This window comes from Vidua chalybeata, chromosome 9, assembly GCF_026979565.1.
Source record: "Vidua chalybeata isolate OUT-0048 chromosome 9, bVidCha1 merged haplotype, whole genome shotgun sequence".
Lineage (NCBI taxonomy): Eukaryota > Metazoa > Chordata > Aves > Passeriformes > Viduidae > Vidua > Vidua chalybeata.
In genome coordinates, this window is record NC_071538.1 from 8,704,184 (window position 1) to 8,729,802 (window position 25,619).

At 41.7% G+C, this 25,619-nt stretch overlaps 1 protein-coding gene across 3 annotated transcripts in view; it reads left to right on the plus strand.

The window, feature by feature from the left end:
* Nucleotides 1–25,619, plus strand: part of DAB1 (DAB adaptor protein 1) — a 143,523-nt gene that overhangs the window by 69,464 nt on the left and 48,440 nt on the right. For all 3 annotated transcript variants that reach the window (XM_053950877.1, XM_053950879.1, XM_053950876.1), the window contains 2 exons: nucleotides 17,255–17,394; nucleotides 19,638–19,736. In XM_053950877.1, the coding sequence (XP_053806852.1) occupies nucleotides 17,255–17,394; nucleotides 19,638–19,736 (239 nt within the window). The remainder of the gene's footprint in view (nucleotides 1–17,254; nucleotides 17,395–19,637; nucleotides 19,737–25,619) is intronic.

The window sequence follows — 25,619 nt, forward strand, 5'->3', positions numbered from 1 at the left end:
AGCAAAATAATCCCCCCACAGCAGAATTGGGCATATCCTGAGGGCTATTCTCTTTCCATCTCAAGAGTGGGATGCTCTTCTCTTGTGTTTCAGCTCCTTGGAGGGCTTTAAAACATGACCTGCTGTATCTAAACATGGTTTATCTCCACTGCCAATAGTGCAATGGAGTCTCAGGACTAACCTGGAATACAGTTTAGGCTCTTTTTGCATTCATGGGTGGTTTTGTGAACCTTTTTTCTTGCTGGTGATGTCAGCAGAATCTCTCTACTGAATTATGGTTATTTAATCAAGGTCTGTGCATTATTATACAATAATTCAGCTTCATTCAGCTTTGTCCTCAAAAACTGACTGAAATGTTTTTGATTTGCAATGGAATTGAGTGATCTTCTGATACATTAAACCCAGTTGTGCATCCTGCACCTCTGTCTGGTGTCATGCAAATGTGGAACAGGAGGTACATGTCCAGCAGGCCTTGCTACTGGAAGCCAAAGAGATTTTCTACATCAGTAACAAAGGAATACAAAATTTGGAATACTTTCCACCAACTCTGATGCATCTTTCTTAGTGGATCTTTGCAGATGTTAGCTTTGAAACATCTGTTTCTCCTGGTGTTTCTTTCCTCAACATCTTGGATCACAGTTGAGCTGGTGCTCCAGCACCAGCTTGGGACCACCAGATTTGCTGGTTTAGCAATTGCATCTGGTTTCATTCCAAATTATAGTTTTGTCCAGCTGTCTTTTAAAACCATTCCTATGAGTTGCTAGGATACATTTCTAAAAGTGGAAACCATGTTTATACCGCTTCAGTGTGAAAAATTTTTGTATATCACTTACTTCTTTGCCAAGGCTTCATTACAAGGCACTGCTGAAGTTTACCAAGCTCTCTAAATTGTCATCCAATCCTGTTTCTTTGTTTGTGGTACTCAGAGAAATACATGGCTGATTAAATGAATCCTGTTCTGTCTGCTGTTATTAACTCCTTTGCTGAGCAGTGCCATTATTCAGACGGATGTTTAGTCAGCTCAACCCCGACCAAGGCCAGTCCTGCACGTGTGGGTTCTTTTTTGTGCATCCTGCAGCCCTCAGAGCATCTCTGTGACCTCCCCTGTACTGGCTCCAAGTCCTTCTTATGCTGAGGGCCCCAGAGCTGGGGATCAAATAATTCTGAAACAAAATCAAACCCACGCATTTTCCTAAGGAAGGTTGTAGGCAAGGAACTTGAAACTTGTGCAAGTGAAGGATGGGCAGCACACACCACCAAAAGGCACTGTCAGAGATTGCCCAAGTTCTGCATGATTTTTAAACTTCTGTTTGCCAAAATATGATTCCAAGGATGAAGTCTTCCTCATCTTACAACATCTGCTGTAACTTGCCTTGTCTTGCATTGTTAATTTTTCTAAAATGTGAAGTGTTTTTGACATAACAGTAGTCTCCTTACTATAAAATCTACACAGTAGAAATAGGTTTTATCACATAAATTTATATTTTGATCAGCCATTTCAGGCTCAGTGTTGATGATTTTAATATCAAATAGGGTTTTTGTGGGGAGCATCACGTAGGAGGGTGATTGAAGAAAGAACTGGCATTTAAACCTTCAAAGAGTTTTTCTTAAATGATAGTTCTGAGATTAGACTTGTTAGTCACTATTGTGATTCTTTCAAACCAGCCCAACAGGCCTTGAAATAAATGCTGTGGATGTAATCAACAATCAGATTACACTGAATGCCCACAGACTCCACCAGAAAGGTCTAAGGGAAAACAATTACAGATGAAACAAAACATAGCATTTAAATCCCTGCATGAGAAGCATCCACACAAAGGAAACACAGATCGTGGTTTAATTACCCGGGTGAAAGAATGTTTAGAAAATTAATATTAGGACCCTGGCAGTTGAAAGCATTTAAAAGTGTTAATACCCCCCCTTTTCTTCCCTTTGATTAAAAAGGTCACTGACAGAACACAGCTCTGTGCATACTCCAGCAAACATGGGAGTGATGGCTGCAGTGATTTTGTGCAGCTCCTACAGGTGTCAGAGGACTGAGGGCTCAAGAGTGGTGCATAGCTTCTTACAATGGTCCCCAGAAACACATATTTTTATTTAAAAGGAGCTGCATGGTTGGTGAATTTCATCCTTCTCATGATTTTTTTCAGGTGCAGCCTTTCTAGCTCAGGTGTATCGAGGCGACTTGATGGTTCAAGTCGTGCACAGAGGTGACCACCAAAAGGTTTAAACTCCCTCTGTTGTGCAGGGAAAACTCCTAAACTGATGAAATGTCAAACCATTCTTTCCATTCTGTTCTGGAAGTAAAGAATCTTAGAGACAGACACACATTAGCTCTTGCAGGTGACTGAGGAGGACGTGCACACGGCCTCTGTGTCCTTTGGACCTCACTGTGGGCGTTGCTGGGTGCTGCCTCTTCATTTTCACTTTCCAGTGTGGTGCTGTGTTCTGGTTTGAAAGCAAAGCCAGTGAGAGACTCCAAGTCAGAAATACAATTTATCAGGAAAAGGGAAAAGAAACAAAATACATGTAATAATACAAAAGAAAAACCACTGACAGAGTCAGAATACAACGTGACACCCCTTTGGCCAGCGTGTTGGTAGCAGTCCAAATTGGAATGGCTGCAGTCCTCCTGGAGTGGCAGATGTGGTTCTGTTGGAGCAGTGATCCTGTAGAAGGGTGTAGTCTTCCTCTGAAGGTCCAGTGGAAAACCCCAGCTGTTCCTCTTGGGAACCAGTGGAAAGGCTGAGTCTCATGTCCCCAAAACCCAGATTATATCCAGTTAGGAATGTTTAGCTCCCAGACCCAGATTATATCCAGTTAAGAATGTTTGGCTCCTCTCTCTGGGTGGAGCATCTCACAATGGGATGTTTAGTTCTTATCAGTCATGCAGTGACATTCAGTGGCCCATTATCAGCAGATGTCTCCCCTGAGAGAAGATTGGTTGTGGAAGAGATAAGGAAAACTGCCCACTTAATGGAAGACAACTGCCATACAGATAGGAAATAGAATGCATCTTGCTTCTTAATCTGGGACATGCTGGAATGGCAGGAAAGAAAACACAGTAAAGACAAGAATTAGGCTCATCTTTTTTTTGCCTCAGGAATGATGGCACTATACAATTTCCATTGTACCTTCTGGCAGTGTATTAAAAGATGAAGTGTAGGCTTAGGCAGCATTTAGCTGGGGAGGAAAGTTAAAAGATTTTGTTCTGCCAAGCCTTTTTTAGGATATTTAATAGGGATATGGTGGGTACAGTATGGAACCTGATATGTGGGTAGTGATGAAAGCAAGGACTGGTAAAAGCAAGAGAAATCAACAAGTAATCTGAATGCTGCAGCAAGGTCAGTGCAGTGAAGGAACTGGAGATCCTGAAGACCTTTTCTTTGGTTGCAACAGCACTGAAAACCTTGGAGTTGTTGCTTGCTCTTGAATTTATGTGATCAAATGGTCAGAGCTGGGCTCAGCAGGGTCATGAGGTGATTCCCAGAGAAGCTGTGGCTGCCCCATCCCTAGAAGTGTTCAAGGCCAGGTTGGACAGGGCTTGGAGCAACCTGGGATAGTGGAAGATGGCAGATGGGTTGATTCCATGAATCTGTGAACTTTTCCATCTCCCTGGTACTGCAGGAGTGTTGCCTGCATCTTGGAGTTGTTCCTGATCTCTCCCTGGGAGGAGTTAGATCTTGTGGAGCATGTGGATAATGACATCCATTGTAAATCCATCCCCCTTTCCTCCTGGCAATCTCTTAATTTTGCTGGAAGGCCTCTCGTGCACTGAGGGACCAGGGAAGCCTGTTTTCTTTGATTTTCATGTTGATCTGAGCTCTAAGGAAAGACAAGGCTCAAGTGAGGCCTCTCCTCAGCATATCCATCCACAGGAGGGTTCTCTTCTATTGCACCATCTATTTCCCCCTGCCTGGTAAAGTGCAAAAATCAGGATATGGATGAGACTTGACTGAAATTGGCCCGAAGGTTCATGTGTTAATCCAGGCACGAGAAGGGAGGATGGGGGTTTCCATTGCTCTGCACATTCCCACATGACACCCAGGGAGTGTCTGGCTGTGTTCCTCTTGTTTCCTTGAGAAACCAGGCTAAAAATAACTGCAAATGGGAAATGAAAACAATTCTGTTACTACATAGTACATTGCGAGGAAAAAACATTCTCCACATCTCTGGATTAGCAGAATGTTTGAAGCTGTGATAACCCAGTTGTTAACAACCATAATTTAGACGTGGGTTGTTTTTTTTTCTTCACATAAATATGACTTATTTGAAGTACGTTGAATTAGAAAACTCATGAATAAATATTTTGACATAATCAGAATTATATGGCTAGAAATTGACCTACTTTGCATGACAGATGCCTGAGAATCCCCCAGCTAATAGCAGACTAACCTGGCACAGCAATGCCCGATCTTATAATATTCTAAGCTGCATAGAGACATTAAATTATTAAATTGTTGGGTTTTTTGCACGGAGATTAGACACAGTCAATTTTGTTTGTAAATGAGTAAGTTATAGGCAAGCTATTGAGGAGGCCTTGGGGTGCAGTCCAGAGAAGGACTCCTGCATCATTTGATCAGTGTTTTCAGCGTGGTCTCGAAAAATCTGTTAGAGGTAGAGGTAGAAATAGCCAGCAAATCTTGATGGTATCAGCAGCCAAATAATGAGAGCATTACACCAAATAGACAGGTCTTTTCAGAAGATAAGCACAACTGCAAGAGGAATAATAATGTTTTAAAAATCTGGTAATATTTTGATGGTGTAAATAGAATCTTCTTTTCCCCCTGCAGCTGCTCCTTATGCCAAGTGTTGATTTCAGCAGACTGATTTTATCTGCGTGTCCTTTCAGTTAATATGACAAGGATTTTCTATAGGTTAAGTTAACAGAGAACTCTGACCTTGGGAAAAGAGTCTTCTCAGTTTAGGTTTATATGGATTCTTATAAAAAAATAATATCCCTTTATTATTTTAACAAACATAGGTGATTAAACATTTTAGGTGCTTATTGCACAGAATAGAGTTTTCAAGCTTCATAAGTTTTTGTTGTTCAGTTCTAGCACAAGTAATAATACTGATTTTATTTGTAAAGTATCATGCTTTTTATTTTTACTGGGGGAAAAGTACCTTTTTCATGGCTCAGTTTCAGCAAAGATAACCCTCCTTTTATTAAATCCATGCAATGAAAAATAATAGCATATCCCATTTTAGTAGCCCCTTTTTTCGCTTCCCAGTTGTTTTCTCTGTTTTCAGAGAATCTCTGCAGATGAAGTCGACTTTGTTCAGACTTTTCCTCAAGGTCTTCAGGGGAATGTTTTGCTCTCTTGTAATGAACCCTTGTTAGCACAAAGGTAGTAAAACCACGTGTATCATATTGGCAGATCTGTTCCCTTCCAAGACTGAAGCAGGGCCAGGCTGAGACACAGCTCCTATCCTCTATCTTGATTTGCTCCAGCTGCTTAAAATTTCCTAGAATTAGCTTAAACTGTCCCTTTAGCACCCATATTTCTTCCAAAAAGGATGCAGTTCAGTCATCCTTGCAGTGCCCAGCTGCCAGACCCAGCATTGTGGGCTGCAAGCAGAGACCCCTTCAGGTGGTGCTCAGCTGGGGACAGAGCTCCTCCTTTCAGGGAATAAAGCATCCTTTTAAAAGAGAGTCCTGTTTGCAGGACACTGATTTGCAGCTGAATTTGGATTCTTTGGAAGCCTCACCTAAGGGCAAGAGACAGAGGTGATTACTTGGGTTGGTCACAGTCACTGCTTTAGGAGCTTCTCTCTGGCTTGCAGTGTTTGGAGGAGCGTTGTTAGTGATTTCTTTCTGGTTGCTCTTCAAATGACCAGCTCTGAAACACTGGACTGCTCTGCAGGTGGCTCAGTAAATGTGTTACAATTCATAAGAATTTCAGCACTCGACTGCGGTATTTTGTCCTGCTTCTTCTCACACACCAGTAGGCTTTTTGGATTCAGACCAAAAAAGGACCCATGGTCACTTGGGTCCTTGTACCCTTACAAATCAGACCATTTACTCAATAGCTGAAGAAGTCTCCAGGTTCTCCTGGATGGGGAAAGTTTCCTTTCCTCTTACTTGACGCAGAGTTAGCTGGTGGGATTTGCTGGTTTGTTTTTATTGTATTTTCTTACTTTCCCAACAATTCACTCTCAGTTCCCAAACACTTTGGCTCCTTGATGCCCAATCAGTTCCAGGAGCAGAGGAGTTCTCCTGATGTGCTGATCCTCCGTGGCTTTGCACACACCAGAGATGTGCAAACCCCAATTTCTTACCTCTGGAATCCTCTCTGGCACAGGGGTGTTTTACTTCTTGTCAGCAGTTTGCCCAAGGGTGACTGCCAGCAGTAGTCCTTTCATTCCTGCCTCCTGCTGCCACTTTGACAATAGGAACGGCAGCAGGAGGCAAAAATGAAAGGACCCGATTGAACAAAGCACTTTGCCACTGTTGTAATTTCAAAATTGATGGCGTTTTTTAGCCCAAAGTCTCGGGAAGAAAACTGCTTTCCTCTTTGCCTCCTATTGTTTTTCCAGCAGGGAGAGACATTCTCTGATGTTGCAGAGGCAGTGGGAAGCCAAAATGAAAATAATTTTCTTCCTGAAACATTGGATAACAAAATGTGAACAATTTCAGCAGGGAAAGACTCGTTTGGGTTTTCTTTATTTTTTTTTTGTTGACTGCCATGTGGTGAATACTGGTATTTCCATTTGACTACAGAAACTAAATAGCAGCTGGTTTTCTTATTGAGTTAATGTGATCTTAAGATCATTTCTAGACACCTATTTGCTGTGGGGTTGGTTTTTTTTAGCAGAACACTTTAATTCTTTTCCTTTTTCTGCATGAGAATAGGTACTGTAGGGTGGATGTGTAGTTCGCTTTTGAGGCCATGTGCTGCCTTTAATGCTATGCTCTTGGAGCCAGCTTTTTAAGGCAGAAACGTAGAGGTCTGCACATTCTAGAGGTGTGTTTTACACCAATATTATCAGAACCGCTAATAATGCAGATGTAAATGTCAGGGCCACTAATTCCATTGGAAGAAAGATGAGGATTGTTCTGCAGTTGCACTGACATTTTCTGCTGGAGTCTTTTCTCAGTGGGGTCTGAAGTGGTTCTGGGGTTTAAGTGATGTGGGAGGTGGGGATGGGGAGCTTTAATGCTTCAAGAGTGACTTTCACCTTCTCTCCCTGAAGACCAAGTTCTGTGATTTAGGTGAGACTTTATTTGCGCTGGGGAAGGTGGTGCCTTGTGAAGGCTGACCTAGAGCAGAGGCTGGACAGAGTTAAAGAGTGAAGCAGGGATTTATTAGGAGGCCTCCACGGATCCACCTTGGGCAGCACAAGAGCCCAGCCAGGGCTGCACCCAAGATGAACCAAAATGGTCCCAAAATGCACGAGCGCTCCCGGGGCTCTCACTGGGATCAGCTCTGCTCCATTTGCACATTGGAGTTCATTGTCCCATTCCAGCTTTAGCCCATGCAGTCCCATCCTGCTTGTTTTTCTCACTTCAGCCCACGTTTGTGCTTTTGAGCCTGAGATTTTGGATCATTTGTCCTTGGTCCCCAGCTGGAGAAGGAATTGTTTTGTCTCCCTGCCCTGTGAAGAGAGCTCACCATCCCTTACTATGAAGCTTAGAACTACACACTAAAGCAGCACAGAATCTGAAAAATATAAAAGCTAAAACCTGAGGCATCACAGGAAATCAGTGAAGGACCACAAGCACAGCCCCCAGACTGTGCAGTTTGCAGATGTTCCCAGCCTGGTGTGTTGCACGTTCTGCAGAGCACTGACATCAGCCTTCAGCAGGATGAAGTTCTGCATTGACAAAGGGGATGGCTGGGAGGGGAGAGGTGGCTCTGGCACCATCCAGTGTGGTGCAAAGCCCCGTTTCTGTGCCTGCACTCAGCACTGGTGCAGGGGGGACCACAGTGGTGACAGGAGAGGGTGAAGTGTAAATCAATGAATGGCTTTGTCCTCCTGCTTTAGCTGTTACAGGCTATTGCTCTTGTCTTTGGGACTTCAGTGGCTGTAATTAGTTATCTTGAATGGAAAGGTTTTTTTCTCTTACTGAACGTGTGAGAAGTTTGGGAATGTTAATCAGCAGAGCATAACCTTTTCTTAACTTGCTCTTTTTATAGTCCCGGGGAATTAACATTTATCTTAGGGCAGCACAGGAAACTGGTATTTGTATGAAGTGAACGGATTCTCCACCCTTTCTCTTTCTTTATACTTAACAAAAACTAAACTCTTCGGTAGGCTCATCAGCAGAATATATTTTGCAGGCTTTGAAGTGTAAATTGTGAATGTGTGTGTCTTGACATGAGTTTGGGGTGCCGCGTGTAAACACGTGCGTGTCTGTGTCCTGGATTAGTGAAAGTCTCATTAAAATTTTCTTGAAAACTGCATACTTAAAGCCAGATATGGGGAGGCACAGAAAAACAGCTTGATTATTTTTTTCATGAGTTCTGAACTCTTACAGTTCTTGTAGGATTAAAGAGGAATCGGGGAGATCCAGCAGGTCTGCAGGTCTTGTTACATGTTCACATACCAAAATAATAATAAGATGCTTATCTGTAAATTGTCAGTATTCCTTGTGTTGGCTGATTTTTCATCTGCTTTGAGGTGATTCTCAGTGCTGTGGTGGAGCTTGAAAGGAAAAGCAATTCTATCTGACTTTCTTCAGCCCCAACAAGTTCAGATTTGGTTGGGAAATGACACATTCTGGGGTTATTTAGCAGCCCCTTTGCACTGGGCTGTCCTTGCTGCTTTGGAAGTCGTGTACAGAGATTTTTGGCAGCAGATGGTATCAGCTGAGTGCCCCATTGGGACTGTTTTGCTCGTTCATGTAAGTACAGCTGTAACAGGTCCTTTGGTTTTCAGAGTGCTTGGGCTTTTACAATGCCCCTTCCAAACGCAGTGCACATATTAATGCAAATTAAGGATCACTGTAACATCAGTTACCTTTTCTTAGCTGGTTTTAGCTCAGAAACATCTGGTTTCATTCTGAGTCCCAGGCAAGTGGGTAAGGAATGAAACAGCTGATGACCCTGTTTTTCCAAGGGCTTTATGTACTTGACATTTTGATGTCTGTTTGATTTAAACATTTACCTAAGCCTTGAAACATTAGGTGAACAAAGATTGCTAAACTATCTTCCATCTCCTAAGAGGAGAGTCCACAAATACCTGTCTTTGCCCTTCCCCTCTGGTTGTCCAGAAAACATCATTTTAATTCTCTAACAGCAGAAAATGGACTGCCAAGTTTCCCTGGTTTCACTTCTGGTCATTCCCTGGGGCTTGCTGAACAAAGTTAGTACCCCAAAATGAAATTTTATTGCAGGGTCTCATTTCACTTTAAATCAATGTAGAATTTGGAATTTCAGCTGCTTCTACCCGCAGCCTGCAAAAAGCTCCTTTACAAAATGACTTTCAAAGATTTATGAAGACTTGCATGGTACAGAGGCTGAAAGGAAGTTTAATTACATTCAGCCTTTGGTCATTTCTGTGTCTGAAGATGTGCCCATATTCTGTCATCTCAAAAACCATCTAAGAAAATAAAATTGATCAGTGAGCCTTCTGGCTAAAAGGAAAATGAGTGCTTTGTCATCTGCCCGTGGAGCCTGGGTGCTCAATCACTGCCTTCTCCCGGGTGCTCAGCCCAGACTCTCCATCACTGAGATTTGTCCCAAGTTTTAATCAAACATTATTTTATACTGAGCCCTCCTCTATAAATAGCAGAACCCTTCCCCTGACATACTCACATGGACTTCATTGTAGTATATAAAAGAAATAATTTAATAATTTAATCCAGTCCATGCAACCATTTTGCTTTGGAGATGGTAAAATGTGCATCGTGCTCATCTTGCATTAAGCGTTAAGATAAAAACTTGGCGAGTGCAAGTCGCTGTCACTTGATAAACAACATCTCTGCTTATAAAGCTGATCAAGGACAGCAAATAACATGGGAACACCTTATTTCCTTGCAGAGGAGACTTGGTTCTAGGAGTGGAGCTGTGTGGGTGCCTTCAAGTACAGTAATTCTCAGGCTAATAATGCCAGAAGCCATAAAATCTCTGAGTTTGAGGTTTTGTGAACAGCAGCGCTGAACGATTGGGGAGCACTGCTGAGATGATAGCCTGAATGATGATTGAGTTTTCCTGGAGAGCCTTTATCTGTGCTTAAAATTGGAGGTAATGTTTTTAAATTAAACCATAATAGAAGTTCATTGAGCCTTCGGAGTGGTTTCTCTGTCCCCTCTTTACGTGGTTTATCATTTTCTGTAGAAGTATTCTCAGTCTTTTAGTTCAGGACAAATTGTGTTGCTGTCAAAACAGGGCATTAAAGGCACCCCAGAACAACACCTTGCAGACTTTTTTAGGAGATTTCCTATCAATTGATGAAAGGAGAAGTTTGCACTCAGGTTGTGACCATATACTGTAAACAAGCTTTTGTACAGGCACTGACATGGAAAGAGGTGCTTATTCCTCACAAAATTTTAACATGCTTTTTAGGGTGGTGTCTCCCTAAAAAGGTTGTATTTCACTCCATCAGTAGGTTTTTTTCAGCTGCTAGGGATTAGCCTTTATCACTGAAATAAAGTGTGAAATCCAAAGTATGTATCCATTTAAAAGACAGCAGTGCTTGATGTCATGAGCAAATCGTGCTGCGACTATGCTCTGGTCACTTGAGATGAAGTATTGATCTTGAAATTAAACTTTCAAGTATCTGTCCTTTTTAAAGAGAAAAAAAAATAAAATGGCTAATTGCAAGAATCTCATTTCAGAAATATTGGTAGAGCAAGAGAATGCTAGTGCTGACACCAGAAGGTTAAATTTTGAGTACATAGCCTGCTAGGTACAATGTGGTTTCTTTTCTAAAATGTTATGTTAAAAGAGGAAAAAAATTTTCTGTGGCAGATCTGTGGATGCCCACAAGAGGGTTGTGCAGCTGTGCTCCTAGAGACAGTGACAAATGACCCCGCACCTCTAAGTTTCCTAGAACATTTCAACAATTAGATTAACAGATGCCAGGAGAATCTGAGAACATGTGAAGGGTTCTCTGCTTTATAACCCCAAATTAACATTCTGCACAGAACTTTTTTATGGTTATGAAGCAAGAATTCCTGGGTTTGTAGTATCATGATCCATTCCTTTGTGTGATGGATCATTTTGAACCCTCTGTGTCGGTCTTGAGGTTCTGTGAAGGCACTGAGGAAAATGTGCTGTCAAGGAGAGTAATCAGAGTTATCTTCATGGTTCCTTTTAGTTCCTGCTGTACTGAAAGGCACATTTAATTGCATGTGAGTATTTTCTCTTTTACACCTGCTTATGTACTTAGGGGCTTTTTTTCTAGGGAAATCTGTAGTTGATTAAAATTGCTGTGAGTTTTCTCGGGATAATTGACACCAAGTGAACCTGTGCATCATGTGTGTCTATATGTGCAAATAGATAAGATTATGCATGTATATATGTGTGTTTAGGTGCATATATATGCACAGCTAATGGGAAAAACCTTTCACTTAGCAATTAATTTAGGAGTCTTCAGTCTGTGTGGCATCTTAGAGGTCATTCTGCACCACAGTGTTTTGTATTTTCCACTGCGTTGATGCCATAAAAACCCATAAAAATGCTAATTGCCCCAGGCAGATGTAGGCTGTTTATAAGTGTGTATGGGATTGTTTTTCAGCCCTGTGATACAGGAGGAGGTGTTATTTCAGGTTTATAATTTGAATGTGTGCATAATTTGAATGGATACAACTTTGACAGTTTATTAGTTAGAAAAGAAGTAGAAAAGAAAAGACAGCGCTGTGTCGTTCTCCAGCGAATTGATTGCCAGGAGCATGTTATTGACTTTGGTGATAATATCATTATATATTTTACAGTCGTAAAATCAAGAAATTCAGATTATGCCCTGAGGGCTTCACACATTTAAATAAAGGATATAGCCATTTCCAGGGTTATTGGTTTAGATTAGCGGGTGCTACGAGGAATGCTGAGTGCGTTGTGGGCAGGACAGAAAGAGCAACAGTGCTCTCACTGCAGCGGGGCTTGGCTTTATTTTATTTTTCTATTTATGAATTACACTCACAGATCCCCTGGGAGGATGAACAGCGTTTGCTCTAAACTTTAGCATATTAATACAGTGTTAGCTTCGTGTTCTGTGGGGCTGAGAGCTGAAATCAAGTGTAATCCTTGGCTTGTACCATGAGTGAGGATAAATGAGGGAACACTGGCTAAAATACACAGTGCCTGGGAAGCAAACCCGGGCTGAGCTGCAGGCTGCAGAGCAGTGTCAGAGCCAGATAACCTGACACAAACACATCTCTCCCTCTTGGTGGCAAAGGCAGGGGATGGTGCTGCCTTGGGTGCAGCTTCCCAAGGAGCCCCAGCACCTGCTGCTGGGTACAGCCCCAGGAGCACCTCTGGAATTCAGCTCGGCTGCTCCATCCTGGATCTTCCACAACAGCTCCTCTCGCTCTTGGACTGCTTGCCAGTCACCCCTTGGGACTGGCTGGACTTGAGGCACGTGGGCTGAGCACTTGGGGTTTGGGTTTGGGGCTGTCTCCAGCTTGCTTGAAGGAGTCTCAATTTAATTAAGGTATAGTGCCTTGAATAAAAATGATTGACTGCATTCCAAACAGGGTTTATGACTTCTACAGTAGCTTTAGTGAGATGGATAAAGCACCTTAATGCTGATCGTGCTGCTCAGCCTCTTTCCATTTCAGATGGGAGTTTGGGAGCACATTGCATCACCCAGCTCTGGGCATTTATTGTTCTCTTAAAAGACTGTGAAAGTCCAAGTGCAGTGTCACAGCTTCGCAGCAAAGGTCATGTTTTCCTTCTCATGAAGAAGCAGGGGGTCCAGCTGGAACATACATGGCTCCAGGGTGTGTGGTGACATCCACAAAAATAGATAAAAATGAAATAATTACCCTTACATTTACATTTTAAGGGCCTCTGAGGACTATAAATCTATATGCTACAAACAAAACTTTCCCTGGATCAAGATCAGCACATTTTCTAATTAAAAGTAATCACCTTTTTAAACTGAATTTGTATGACTTCTTAGGGGGTTTTTAGCTTCTGCATTTTTTCTAATTTTTTGGCATGAGAATCAATTTGATTTTAATTTTGATAACCTTGTTCCATTTTGGATTGTAAATTGCTTGTGTTGAGTTGGGAACAAATGCCTGGGTTATTTCTTATGAAAATCCTTTTGCTTATGAAAAACACTATGAAAGCATTTTAGAGCAAACCATTGGAAAACACCCATTGATCTCGAATAGTTTTGATACAGACATTTAATTTAGGATCCTTTTAGAATGGTTCTTCAGAGTTCTTCTGAAGAAGAACTCTGGGGATGTTCCTCCCTGTGCAGGGGGCAGGTGAGCAGCTGCAATGGACATCAGCTGCTTACCCAGAGTGATTTGGCATGGCTGCTGTTCTCTAGTCAAGAATTGCTAAAACAAGATTTCAGGAAATGTCTTGTGGAGAGAGGAGTGGTTGTCATTGAACACGGGCTTCTAATTTTGCTGCAGATCATGGCCTAATAATGATTGCTGATCTCAAGCCTCAGTGTTGCATAAAACCTTCACAGATGACTGTCCCTCTTTGAACCATGGAGATGTTACCTAATCCCAAGATGTGGCTTCACAGTATTGAAATAAAACTCAGCTCTGGCAGTAAGTGCATCCCTGTATCCAGAATAATTTTCCTTCCAGGGGCTGGTACCCATCCAGCGTGGTGGCAGGGATGGCTGGAGAGCCAGGCTTGATGGCAGAGCTCCACTGATAAAAGCAAGAGATGCAAAGGAGCAAAGCTTGACTTTTCCTGTTACATGGAAGGAGAGATTCACTTCCCTGGGCGTGTTCCTGGCACGGGCACAGCCTCTGGTTTAGTGGTTTAATATTCTCACTCCCCCTCCTCTGAAGCCTAGGAAGAATTACAGCCTCGTAATTCAGGCATCTCTTATTTATGCAGTTTCAAATACAGAAAGAACCTTGTTCAAGAGCTGTCATTAAAAACCCCACCCTTTTTTGTTTCAATGATGAGATGTTTATGACAGTCTGGACTATCTACTTTCCAAAGTGTCCAGGGTTCAAATGAAATATCACCCTCCCATAAATCTCACACACCTCATGGGTGCTGTAAAATCAACTGCACTGACAGCGCCACATGGTAATTTCCCAAGCAGGTAGGGAGATTTCAGCACCAAAATTTGGGAATAGGGGTGAATACACATTGGAGGAGATGTGGGTGTGTGCTGAGGAGTGGTGGCCTGCAGATGGCTGGCCCACAATATAGGGCAGCGTGCGTGTGCACTCCGTGTGCTCTGCACGGGACATATGCTCTGGGGTTTCACGGATGAATTTGTAGTCTCCAGCAATTTGCAGCTTCCACCACGGTTTCAAATATCTACATCATTTTCAGGCTGATGATTTTTCCCAGTCATTTATCCCAGAAGCACTTCATCCTGCTTAATCTGGGTCATAATTGACATGGGACTTGTGCCGAAGCAGACACGGCCGTAAGTTGTGTTTGAGTGGGCTGCTAATGGCAGGGATTTAGTTACGTGCAGTAAAACACAGCAGAGGTTGAAACAAGTATAAATGTTAAAATAACACATGAATGCAGGGTCACAGTCACGACTTGGACCCAGAAAAGACTCTTGAGCACTTGACGTGCTCCTGCTGTCAGCTCACAGCTGCCTTTGGCTCTACCGAAGGCGTGAAGTTGGAAGTTTCGGGTAAGGAAGCTGTTGGAATTGGATCGTAGTTATTGCAAATCAACAGGATGTCTTTGCAAGTGTAAAAGACATATGGAAAAGTCCACTGTTATTGTTGTACTCTGTTTTGTCTCCAGATGTCTTCCCTCCTGCCCTGCTCCAGAGGCTGAATGTGGGAAATGGTTTTTCATTGTTTCTAGCTGATAGTGCCAACATCTGCCTTGATGTTTCCCTGGGGAATGATATTAGCACTGCTGAGAGTTTCTGATTCATCACTTGTGTCTTATCTGCCTTTTTTTTTTTTCTTTTAAATACAAGGTAATGTTAGAGCATGAAGTTTTAGCCCTGCTTAGTTATTTTGAGGGGTGAGAAGAAATCAAGGGAAACACTTGGGTGGCTGCTGGACTATCACAACAGCACTTCAGAGCTGCCTTATTTTTAAAGGGCTACAAATGAGGCATTAAAACATTGCTCTGAGCTGATGTTTTTCATTGAAAGAAATAGTATTTGTGAGCTCAAACATACTTGAAGATCTCAAAATGCTTAAAATAGCTCTGTTTTCTTAATATACATTTAATCCATCATTAGTTCATAGTGCTTTACTCTGAGGGGAAGGGAACCGAATGAATATCTTCCTTTGAAAGTGCTCCTTGCTGGTCATATATGCTCATAATGGTGTTGTAAAGACTTAATTCCATAGTTAATAACCTAACTGGTTGATGAACTTGATGGGTGTATAAATTAGCAAAGTTAGCCAGTGTTGACTGCTAACGAAGGTGCTTTTAATAGAAATGCAAAACAAAACAGTATTTTTTCCCCAAAGCTTTCTCTGTGCTTCTTCTTATCAATAAACAGCTGTACAGTGTCAATTATATTAATCTTCATGTACTAATAAAATTTATTCTATTAATGATGCTATTTTTTAGTGCTTTAATCTGACATTTTAGATAGGAATGAGCTCTGGAGAAAGTTTGGGCCAGCATTCTCAAATATAGACTAAGACTAGATCCTGTCCTGTGACTCCTTTATATCAGACTGTGGTTTTTGGTTCATTCTCTTACATGAGCTGCAAGAATCTGACCAGAGCCCTTAGGTGCCAATAGTGTAAATTTTAGCAATGTCTGTCAATGTTTAGGGAAGGGGTTTTTTTGAGAAATCTGTTGGGTCTAAGAAACTGAAAATTGTGTAATATCTCACCGTTCTGCCTGCTTCTTTGTGCTTTGGCTGTTGTTTGTTTGGTTGCAGTTATTTACAGCTCACTCCTGGGTTTTTTTGAGATCCTAGTAAAAAATTCCACAGGCAGCTGCAAAATATATGTTTGATCAATTTTAGGAAGACTGATTCCCTAACTTAACATTTTTCTTCCGGCTGAAACACAGTAAAAACTGTTCTGCAGATACTCAGGGAAGGGGGGAAAGTTTTTCTGACAAAGATGTTCCTTTTGTGGGCTGTTGTGGTGTCATAGTCACATGGTTCAGGCAATTTAGGTATGTTGGTATCATGGTTTAACCTCAGCTGACAACAAAGCACCATGCAGGCACTCACTTCCCCTCCCTGCAGGATGGGGGGAAGAGAATTGGAAGGGTAAAAGTGAAAGAATTTCTGTGTGGAGATAAAAATAGTTTAATAATTTAAATACTGCTACTACTACTACTACTACTACTACTACTACTCCTGTAATGAAAACAAAATATCAGAAAAAAGAGACAACTAAAACCCAAGCATTTTTATTAAGAAACATATTTTTTGCCTTCTTTTAAGCTTCTCAGGGTGAGCCTGCGAGAGCAGCCTTTGCCAGTTACGTTGTTTCTGTGTATGTTTATGTGCAAAAAGAGTAGAACCAGGAGTTTTAAAGCATCAGTATTCTATAGACAAACAATACAATTTGGTATTTGGTTTTCCACCTTTCAAGTGTTAGTAGTGTAAATATTGCTTAGATTAATCATTTTACAAGGAAATAGTGGCATGTTAGAGTTTTGTCTGCAAAACGTAGAATTCTCCTGTGTGTTGGGATTGAAACTACTCGTACAGATCACAAGTTTTCACAGAATCACAAGGTTGGATGGAAGAGACTTTAAAGATCATCAAGTCCAAGCCATGCCCTAACCTCAGCTAAGCCCTGGCACCCAGTGCCACATCCAGGCTTTGTTTAAACACATCCAGGGATGGTGACTCCACCACCTCCCCGGGCAGGCCATTCCAGAACTTTATCACTCTTTCCATAAAAAACTTTTTCCTAATATCCAACCTATATTTCCCGTGACTCAGCCTGACACTTCCAGATCCACAAGCTGTGATTCAGGTTTGTCTCTTACTTCTGTCCAAACCTAATTTCTGTGCTGGAGATTTTGTACGGCGACAGTTCAAACTCCTTTGGGTTGCAAGACCAACAGGTTTCATCGAATGAGCATTTCCTTCTAATTCCACTGAAATGTTCGGGGTTTGACCTGATTTGCCACTTGGCTGTGTCCCTTCCCTTGTTCCTCTTTGCCCTCCTGTGAGTATCCTCATGCCCACGTTGTCTTTGCAGGTCAGGATCGCAGCGAAGCCACTTTGATAAAGAGGTTCAAAGGTGACGGTGTCCGCTACAAGGCCAAGCTGATCGGGATCGATGAGGTTTCTGCTGCCCGAGGGGACAAGTTATGCCAGGACTCCATGATGAAGCTCAAGGTGCAGTGAAACTTCCCGGTGTTGCAGTCAAATGGAGTGAAATTCAGCTTGAACTTGAACTCGTTCTCCTTTCATGACACTGAGCCTTAGTCTGGTTAATTATGTATTGAAATCAGTCAATTTTGCATGAACTCCTGCGTGGTATTGCTTATCCTGGTTTAATTTTAATACATTATCTCTGAGTTCTGTAGTTACTCCGTGATTGACACCACTGCAATTTGTCCACAAATTACAAACAACACACTGCAAATTGAATAATTTTATTATGCAAAAGGGGAAGTAAATGACTGTGGAGGAAAATGGGATATCAGAGCATTTTCTATGACATTTCTAATCAACTACAGCACTGCCTCTGGCTGTTACCTCCTGTGAGTGATGGGTGTAGGCAGCCAGATTTAGGGGGAACTGGTGTCCTCCTGGAAGGAGAATGTCTTGCACCAGCAGTGGAAGGGCTGAAGTGTTGCAAAATCAGGCAGTGCACTGAGAGGATGGGGCATGAGAACGTAAAGAGGAGTGCCTGGAGTTTTGGGGATGAAATGAAGCCGAGGCAAAGGCAGATTTGGGTATAAGGTTGGAGCGTAGACACTCTGAGGTACCAGTGGTGTCCAGGGTGGGTTCTCTGGAGCTGACAGACATCCCTCTGTGGCCCAGTCTTTCTCAGAGCATGAGAGTTCCTGTAGGAATTTTCTGTCCCTCACCCTGGGACATGTGGAAGAGCTTGAGTCACTGGAAAGAAGGAAGGAGAGGTTGTGTTTTCCTGGAGTGCGCTGTTCACTCTTCACTTCCCATCTCCCCTCTGCATTGCAGAGTTGCAAACCAGGTCTAGCAGCAAACCCTCTGCTGCTTTTTCCCTTTTATTTCCCTCCCAGCCCTCTCCCCAGCCTAGAGAGCTGATGGGTTTTCCATTGCTGGTTTTTCAGGAGAAGAAATCACTAAATGGTGTCTGGTCATACCAGCCCACAGAGTTCCAGTCCATCCAGGAGGAATGAGTTACTCATTAGGGAAACAGCATGGGGTGACACTCAGCTTGTGGTTCAACAACCTAAAAGCAAGATCTGGGAGATAATTTACAAATCACTTTCATGGCAGGCAAAAATTAATCCGCTCCAAAAGTTGCTCTGTTGGTGTGTCACATCTGCCACAATATTCCTGCCTGATTTAAATGTGTGCTGGGTGTTTCTCATCATTTCATAGCTCCTGGCACTATGGGGAGAGTTGTCACTGTTCTGCTGCACAAACCTTTTTGTCTCTCTCCTCCATAGATTAATATTTCCACATCTCCCAGGTGCCTAATACCTGTTTGCAGGTGGCAAGATTGATCTAAACAGTACCAGGAAATGACTAAAACTGTTAAAAGAAGGGAGTGTTAGAAATTCATTTTTGAGGGCAGAGCATTAATTTCTGGGCTCTGGAAACACAGTGTCCCATAACATGAATTTTGAGGCCACCCATAAAGTCTTGGGGTGGCTTTTGACATCAGATCCTTGTAATGGCAGCAATGAAGGTCTTAAAACCTAAGTTAGTTGTTAGTGAAACATCGGAATTGCAGAGAACCAGATAAAGTCTAAATATTTCATTTCATTTAGAAGTACAACTGATTATATTTGATCTCAGTTCAGTGTTACTGGTCAGGGCAGGCTCCTGAGAAGGTGGAAACAGAAGTTACTGTTCTAATTCTGCTGTGGGAGAATAATGCATGAGATGGTATCAGCGAGTTCTCTTACAAAGTAGAGGTCTGAGATCCTGAAAAATATTACCCTCAATACCAGAGTGTCACATTACAGGTATAGTTTAATTTTTAGAAGAATATTTTTCTTCTAGAAAAACCTCAAGTTGCTTATACTAGATGTGTGTGAAGTGAGCTAAATTCATTGGAATTTTCTGTCCTCTGCTGCTTGTTGGGTTTTTTTTTTCCTATTTAATAAATAAATAAATAAATAAATAAATAGAACAGCTTATAGCTGGGAAAAGTGTGCTAGAAATGACCTTCAGCATCCATGAAAACAAATTTCATGGAGGATTAGCTAGTGCTGAGGTTGGAAGTGGGAGCACATTTGAAATGCTCTCTGGGTAGCATAAAGAGATGTGGTACCTTGAAAAAAAGGAGGAATCCAGAAGTAAGGAGGGGGCTGTTCCTGGAAAACCTTTAAGTTTTCCTAGAAAAGTGGTGAATTGTCCACAAGTAAATCTGTGGCACCTGGGAGAGTCATGAAACCAACTAAAAGTGCTCCTTGTTTCCACAGGGAATTGTTGCTGCGGCTCGATCAAAAGGAGAACATAAACAAAAAGTCTTCTTAACAGTTTCCTTTGGGGGAATCAAAATCTTTGATGAAAAGACAGGGGTAAGTAAAGTTGATTGTGTGGTGGGACAGAGTTGAATCTTCCTCTGGTTCCTTTAGAAGCATTTCCTGGCTGGGCAGTGGGACCTCACTGGTGCAAGCACACATGAAGGATCTCAGAAATTTGATAAAGGGTTATCGCCCCTTACATCACTTGTAGAGTGTAGCTTGTGTATTGTCAGTGATAGAAAAATCACATTTTGTATGGAATGAGAGGTAAGAGATACTGGAAAATTTGAGGTTGTCTCTGTGAAGCAGCAACTTCCCCAGTAGCATCTGGTGGAGGAAGTTGCAGAGACTTTCATGCCTTACACGGTTTCTGCCGCAGCAATACCATGTTTGATTTTTTAAAATTGCTCTAAAAGAAGAAACCTAAGCAAAACATTACACTACTTCAAGATAAAGCAACAACACACAAACTGTTTTAATCATAATTAAGAAGATTTTTACAGCGGTTTAAGCTCTGCCTTGAATTTTAAAAAGCTCTTGATTTAATCTTTTGGAAGATTAACTATTTAACACGGTGCCAGAAATAAAACCCTACTGATGATAGATGAAATTATCTTTGCCAGTTAATTTATATTATTAGAAAATCAATGTCATTGAGCTCACTGATACATAATACGAGTAGTTAGTAATGAAAAGCTCATTTGGGATGTGTTGTGTAAAGTATCCATGCAAAAGCTGTGTTTCAGAGGGCACTGCTGGGGTTACAGAAAATAGGAAATGTCAGAATTAGGGCTGTCAGTGCAAATTGCACCCCAGCCATAGTTGCTTTCCTGAGATTAAAGCCTTTTATTGGGGAAATAAAAAAGAGGAAAGAGAAAGTCTATTCCTTTTGCACTTGTTTCTGAATGTTTCTCAAACACTGGAATTTTTTGCCTAGAATAAAGAGGGAAAAGAGGCCGTGTTTTAGAAACAAAGGTGTGCTTTATTCCAGCTGCCTCTCCTGCAGCATCCTGCACACTCTCCTGTCTGCAGAAAGTGAGGTGGGGACATGGGAACAGTCCCCTTCATTTCATAGCTCTGACATCCCACACTCTAAATCTGACATAACTATTTCATCCTTATAGTAAACCTGTCACTCACCCACTGAGGCTTAGAATGAAACCCTTAAATCCACCTTGCAGATGTCTGCCCCTGAGCTGCCCGAGTGATGGGCAGGACTATTGAGTTGTCCTTCTTGCAGCAGGGCTGTGACAGAGGCATGTGGGGAGCTTTCCACAGCACTTTGTACATGTTGTTGTCAAAACAGGAGAGTCCTGCTTCCCATGCCAAGGGTTTGGAGCAGAGGTGCGTGAAATCCTCTGCCAGGTCTTCACAGCCACATCCCTTGGGCTTTTTTCCCAGCTTGGGTCTCTCCTTTTTCAAGAGTTTCACACCCTTGTCCCATTCATTCTTAGTCTTTCTCATCCAGCCTGTCTCTGCTTTGCCAGCCTACAGTTGTCATGTCATTCCCACTCCTGCTGGAAAATCCCAAAATCTGGCAAAACTAGGGGTTGTACGGTTGCTGAGCCCAGGTTTTTGGATGGAAAGAAGCTGTAAAGAGCTGGGAAAAGATTATATTTCACTCACACTGATCTTCTAAGTTCCATGTTAAACTTCAGAGTTTATAAAGTTTGGAGTTTGGTGATGACTTTTATGCAGCAGGGAAAAAAAGCAGCCCTTAATAGGGAAGATAACCTGGATAATCTTGCATTTGCTTTCTCCTCCTTTAACAACCCTCTCTGTCCCTCACAATGCTTTTTCCCTTAGTTGTATTTCCATGATTTTGGAATTCCCAAAAGGGTATTTTGGAAAGATTATTTACCTCTCTAGAGTGTCTTTTCTTAACTTCTACAGCATTGTCTATTGCTGTCACGTCTGCCCCAGCACCAGTCCCATGTGATAGAAAAGAATAAAAATACTCAGGAAAAAAAAAAAAAAGTGGGCTTCTTCATGTTGAGTATCTTGTAGGCTGCCATTGGATTTTAATTTATCACAATAAAAAATCAATTTGTAGCTCAAAACTAGCAAATTTTTTTTCAAATTGGCAGTGTCATAGCTGACTTCATACAGATGATTTAGGGGAATTGCTTCATAATTCGTTACAGATGAAGGGCTCTGGTTGGGTTACTACTGAAAATGATCAGCAGGGTTTTTTTTTTCTTCCTCTGCTTTATAGGTCTCCATAATATGTTCCAGACATAATATTCATCAAAAAGTATTGATTTTAATAATGGTATTATTCCAGGCATCAGGAATTCTGCCCTTTGAGTAAATTTATCCATGAAGGAGATTGAGTTGAAGGTGGAATATCATTTGGAAAGAATATATCTCACCAAGAAAAATACAAGAAGGATTTTGCTGTGAGTTTGCACTGTAGATGCAGCACAATATGGTTCATCTACAGCACTGCAATAGAAATAATAACAGTCCTTTCTTATATTCCATCATTCCATGCCAGGGATTACACTAAAGAGGTCCCTTCATTCCACTTTCCAAGTACTTGTCAGTGTATTTAGAACATGATAGCAAAAAATTGTATTTAATATGACTAACAGGATGTTCTCCTGTTGTGTCTATGCCAAAAATTGTCATTACACGTGGGGTTTGAGACCCTATTAATCTTATAAATGCACCTTTTTTTTCAGCTGTCAGATGTTTTCCATCTATCCCATTTGCTTTCTCCAGATTATGTTTGCTAAATAAATACCTTACCTAAAGGATACACATTTTCTTTTGGTTTTTATTGTAAAAAAACCTACCATAATTATTTCTGAACACAAGACTTTCTCTACCCAATGCCACTTGAGAAATTTCCTGGCTGCATATTACAAGAAAATAATGTTTGTACCGTTTATTCTGTCATATCCATCTTGGTTAGACCTCAATGCTGCAATATATTGTGAATTTATTTTATGGGAGTTCTTTTATATTTTCTAAAGCTTGATCTTCAGAGGGCAAAACCACAAATAATTGCGTTGTGTTATTTAATATTCTCCCTTTCTGCAGAATGCAGTGATTGGTGATTTGCTAATAAAGCAACCAAAGCCATGAGTGTGCATGTGGAAGGAAATGCAGATTTTGTGGAGGCCCATCATTGCTGGTTGGCTGTTCCTGAGTGTTGTTTTGTTAATCACACACATCAGGCCATCTCCCCGTGATAGCTCAGTGATGCTTCATTAGACGTGCGTGACTAATCTGGGCTCTGTAAAGAGCCTGTAATTGTCTCATTGTTTATTTATGTGGCCATAAATCTCTGTTTACTTGCAGGTTCCTTTCCAAAAATGTCTTTGAAACTAATAATTAAACCCCCCCGAAATGCTTGGGAAAAGATTTCTTTCCACCTCCATGCAGTGAGGTGTGCTTTTAAACTCTTGTTGTCTCTAATTTCAAAATGCTGTCGACTTCAATGGCAAACCCCTAAACTGTGAAAAAGAAATGAGATAAAAGCAAGAAATTACTATTTGGCTCTAAGCAACGAATTATTTCTGTTAAAGTAAAATTTTGTATCAGCTCGTGGATGTGCAGATTGCCAGAATATGCTGTAAAATTTAGCTCTCTATGAGGTATTGTATAGCTAAATTATTTATCTGGATTCCTCCACTGGCCAAAAAGCAGGGTAAATCAGTGTCAGTATCTTGTTTATTTATGGGAAATACACTAAACAGAGGGATTGTAACCCAATTGATGAAGATGACAGCCATCTCAGCAAATTTTACCTCTTTTGTAGGACCCCAAAACTGAGTTTCATTTGCACTGCCTATTCTCTTTCAGAGATGTTGGCCCATATCCTTATTGAAATAAAGCTCTTGGGCCCAGTGTGTGGGATTGTAGCACTTCTAGGAGTGCTCTGGTGGGGTTTTGGTACTTATTGCACAGAAGTATTGCAGTGTGTTACTCGTATTTCATGAATTTGATCTGTAGCCATTTTCTTCAGGCTGACAGTGTGAAACCCAGGAAGGAAAACCGTGTGTATAAATACATTTATTTAATTTTGACTTTCTATTCTTGTTATCTATCAGTTCCTCCAGCCTTCATTATCTTTGCTGAGGATTTGATTTTATTTTAATATCTTTAAGGGTTTACCTGCCTGAAGTGGTGTTACTCAGTGCCCTTTTCCATGTAAGGGCAACCAGACCTTACCTGTAGCATTCTATTTAAAAAAAAAATTCATTTGTCTCCTCATGCTGGCCACAGAACTGGTGTGATGGTGCTTCTGCTTTAAATCTTAATGACATCCAAATAAATAATATTTATTTGTGTGGTTGGCTGGTTATAATCCTGTTGTCCCCAGGATTAACTGAGATCATGTCATGCCTCTGAAATGTTCCAGCCAATGTTTTGGATGCCAACATCCTGCCCATCTTCCTGAACTTCTAAGCTGTCTTGACCTTACAGTGCAGATTTCTCGGGTTGCTTCTATAGAAGCATTTTCCAGCATGTTCTGAGGCTTTATCAGGTTTGAGCTGATAACCCCTGGGTTTGCTGCTCTTCCCTGTGCAATGTGAGTGATGGTGTTAATTATGCTGATAGATTGCTAACAGGACAGCTAAACTTGGCTGAAAGAGAATTTTAGCAAGATTAAAATTCTCACTGTTGGCAGAAGAGGCCTCGTTTAAAATGTACCAAAGGTACCTCTTGACTTTGCTGGAAATCTGTTGGTTCTGGCATCCCTGACCAGAAATCGAGGTGCAATCATGGATCTGCAGTTATTCCTTGAAGCACATGTGCTGGAGCAGATGAAATGTCAAACTGTCAGAGTCTCTTTCACTGAGCGTCTCTGAGGCTTTAAAAATAGAAATAAAAGAAGGAATTAATTTATTCTGCTCTCTCTTCACTCCACAGTGAGCAGGAGATATGGGGTGAGGAGTTCACCGAGTTTGGTGTTTGCCAGAGGGTGGGATTGGCCAGGAGGATGCTGGTGGTCCCTGCCTGGGGCTCCCATGGTGGGTTTTGTCCCCTTCATGTCTTTGAAACTTCCCAAAGTTCCTCTCTCTGGCTGATCTCAGGTGCAGCCCTGTGTGAGCATCTCACCCCATCCGCTGATTCCACACAAAGTCCTCTCACCTGATCTCCATGACTCTTGTCTCTGGATTTTACCTCTTTTCCTAGATCCTCTCCTGCACAGTTTTCATCTGGGATTTCCTGTGTGCTCTCTGTCCTTGATTGTCCTTGATCTCTTTTTTTTTTTTTTTTCTGTACTTTTTGCCAGAGTTATTTCATTTGCCAACATAAATTTGGTTACTGTGTTGAACCAAGTGATGCCAGCTCTATCTTCTGCTCCAATCTCGATCTGTCTCTCCATCCCTCTCTTTGCATGTTTAGCCAACAGCTCAGACTCAGTGAGGCCAAACCAGGTCTTCTAATCCTGACTCCCAGAGGTTTCTCTCTGACCTCCTTTTTGGAGAGCTGAGCAAAATATCAGCATCATCTCTTATTCAGCCCTGTCAGTTCAGCAGCCTGTTTGACTAGTGATGTGTTTGGATTGCCACACCCAGGGTAGCTGCAGGTCTTGCAGAATTCTTCTCACCTGCTCTGAAGTACAGCATTTGCTCTCACACTGAGAGTTAAAACCCAGTCCTGCCTCTCTTCATCTCGTGTCTCAATTGTTATCCCTTTCTTTGTCCTTGACAAATTTGACTTTTATTTTTGAAATCCATTGTGACTGCCAGGATTGCTGCCTCAGCTTATTCTTTTGATCATGTCACAGTTCCCTTTGCATTCCTGGGCTGAATCTGCCTTCTCTCTTTTATCAGCCCATTGCTGAATTGTTTTTTCTGGGCTCTTCATGGCTGCCTTTATTCATCATCAGCTTTTGAGGAGTCAATCCATGGTACCAATTTTCACCATTCGTTTATTCAGTTTTCTTAATAAATGACTCCCAGATCCCTTCCTCCCCTA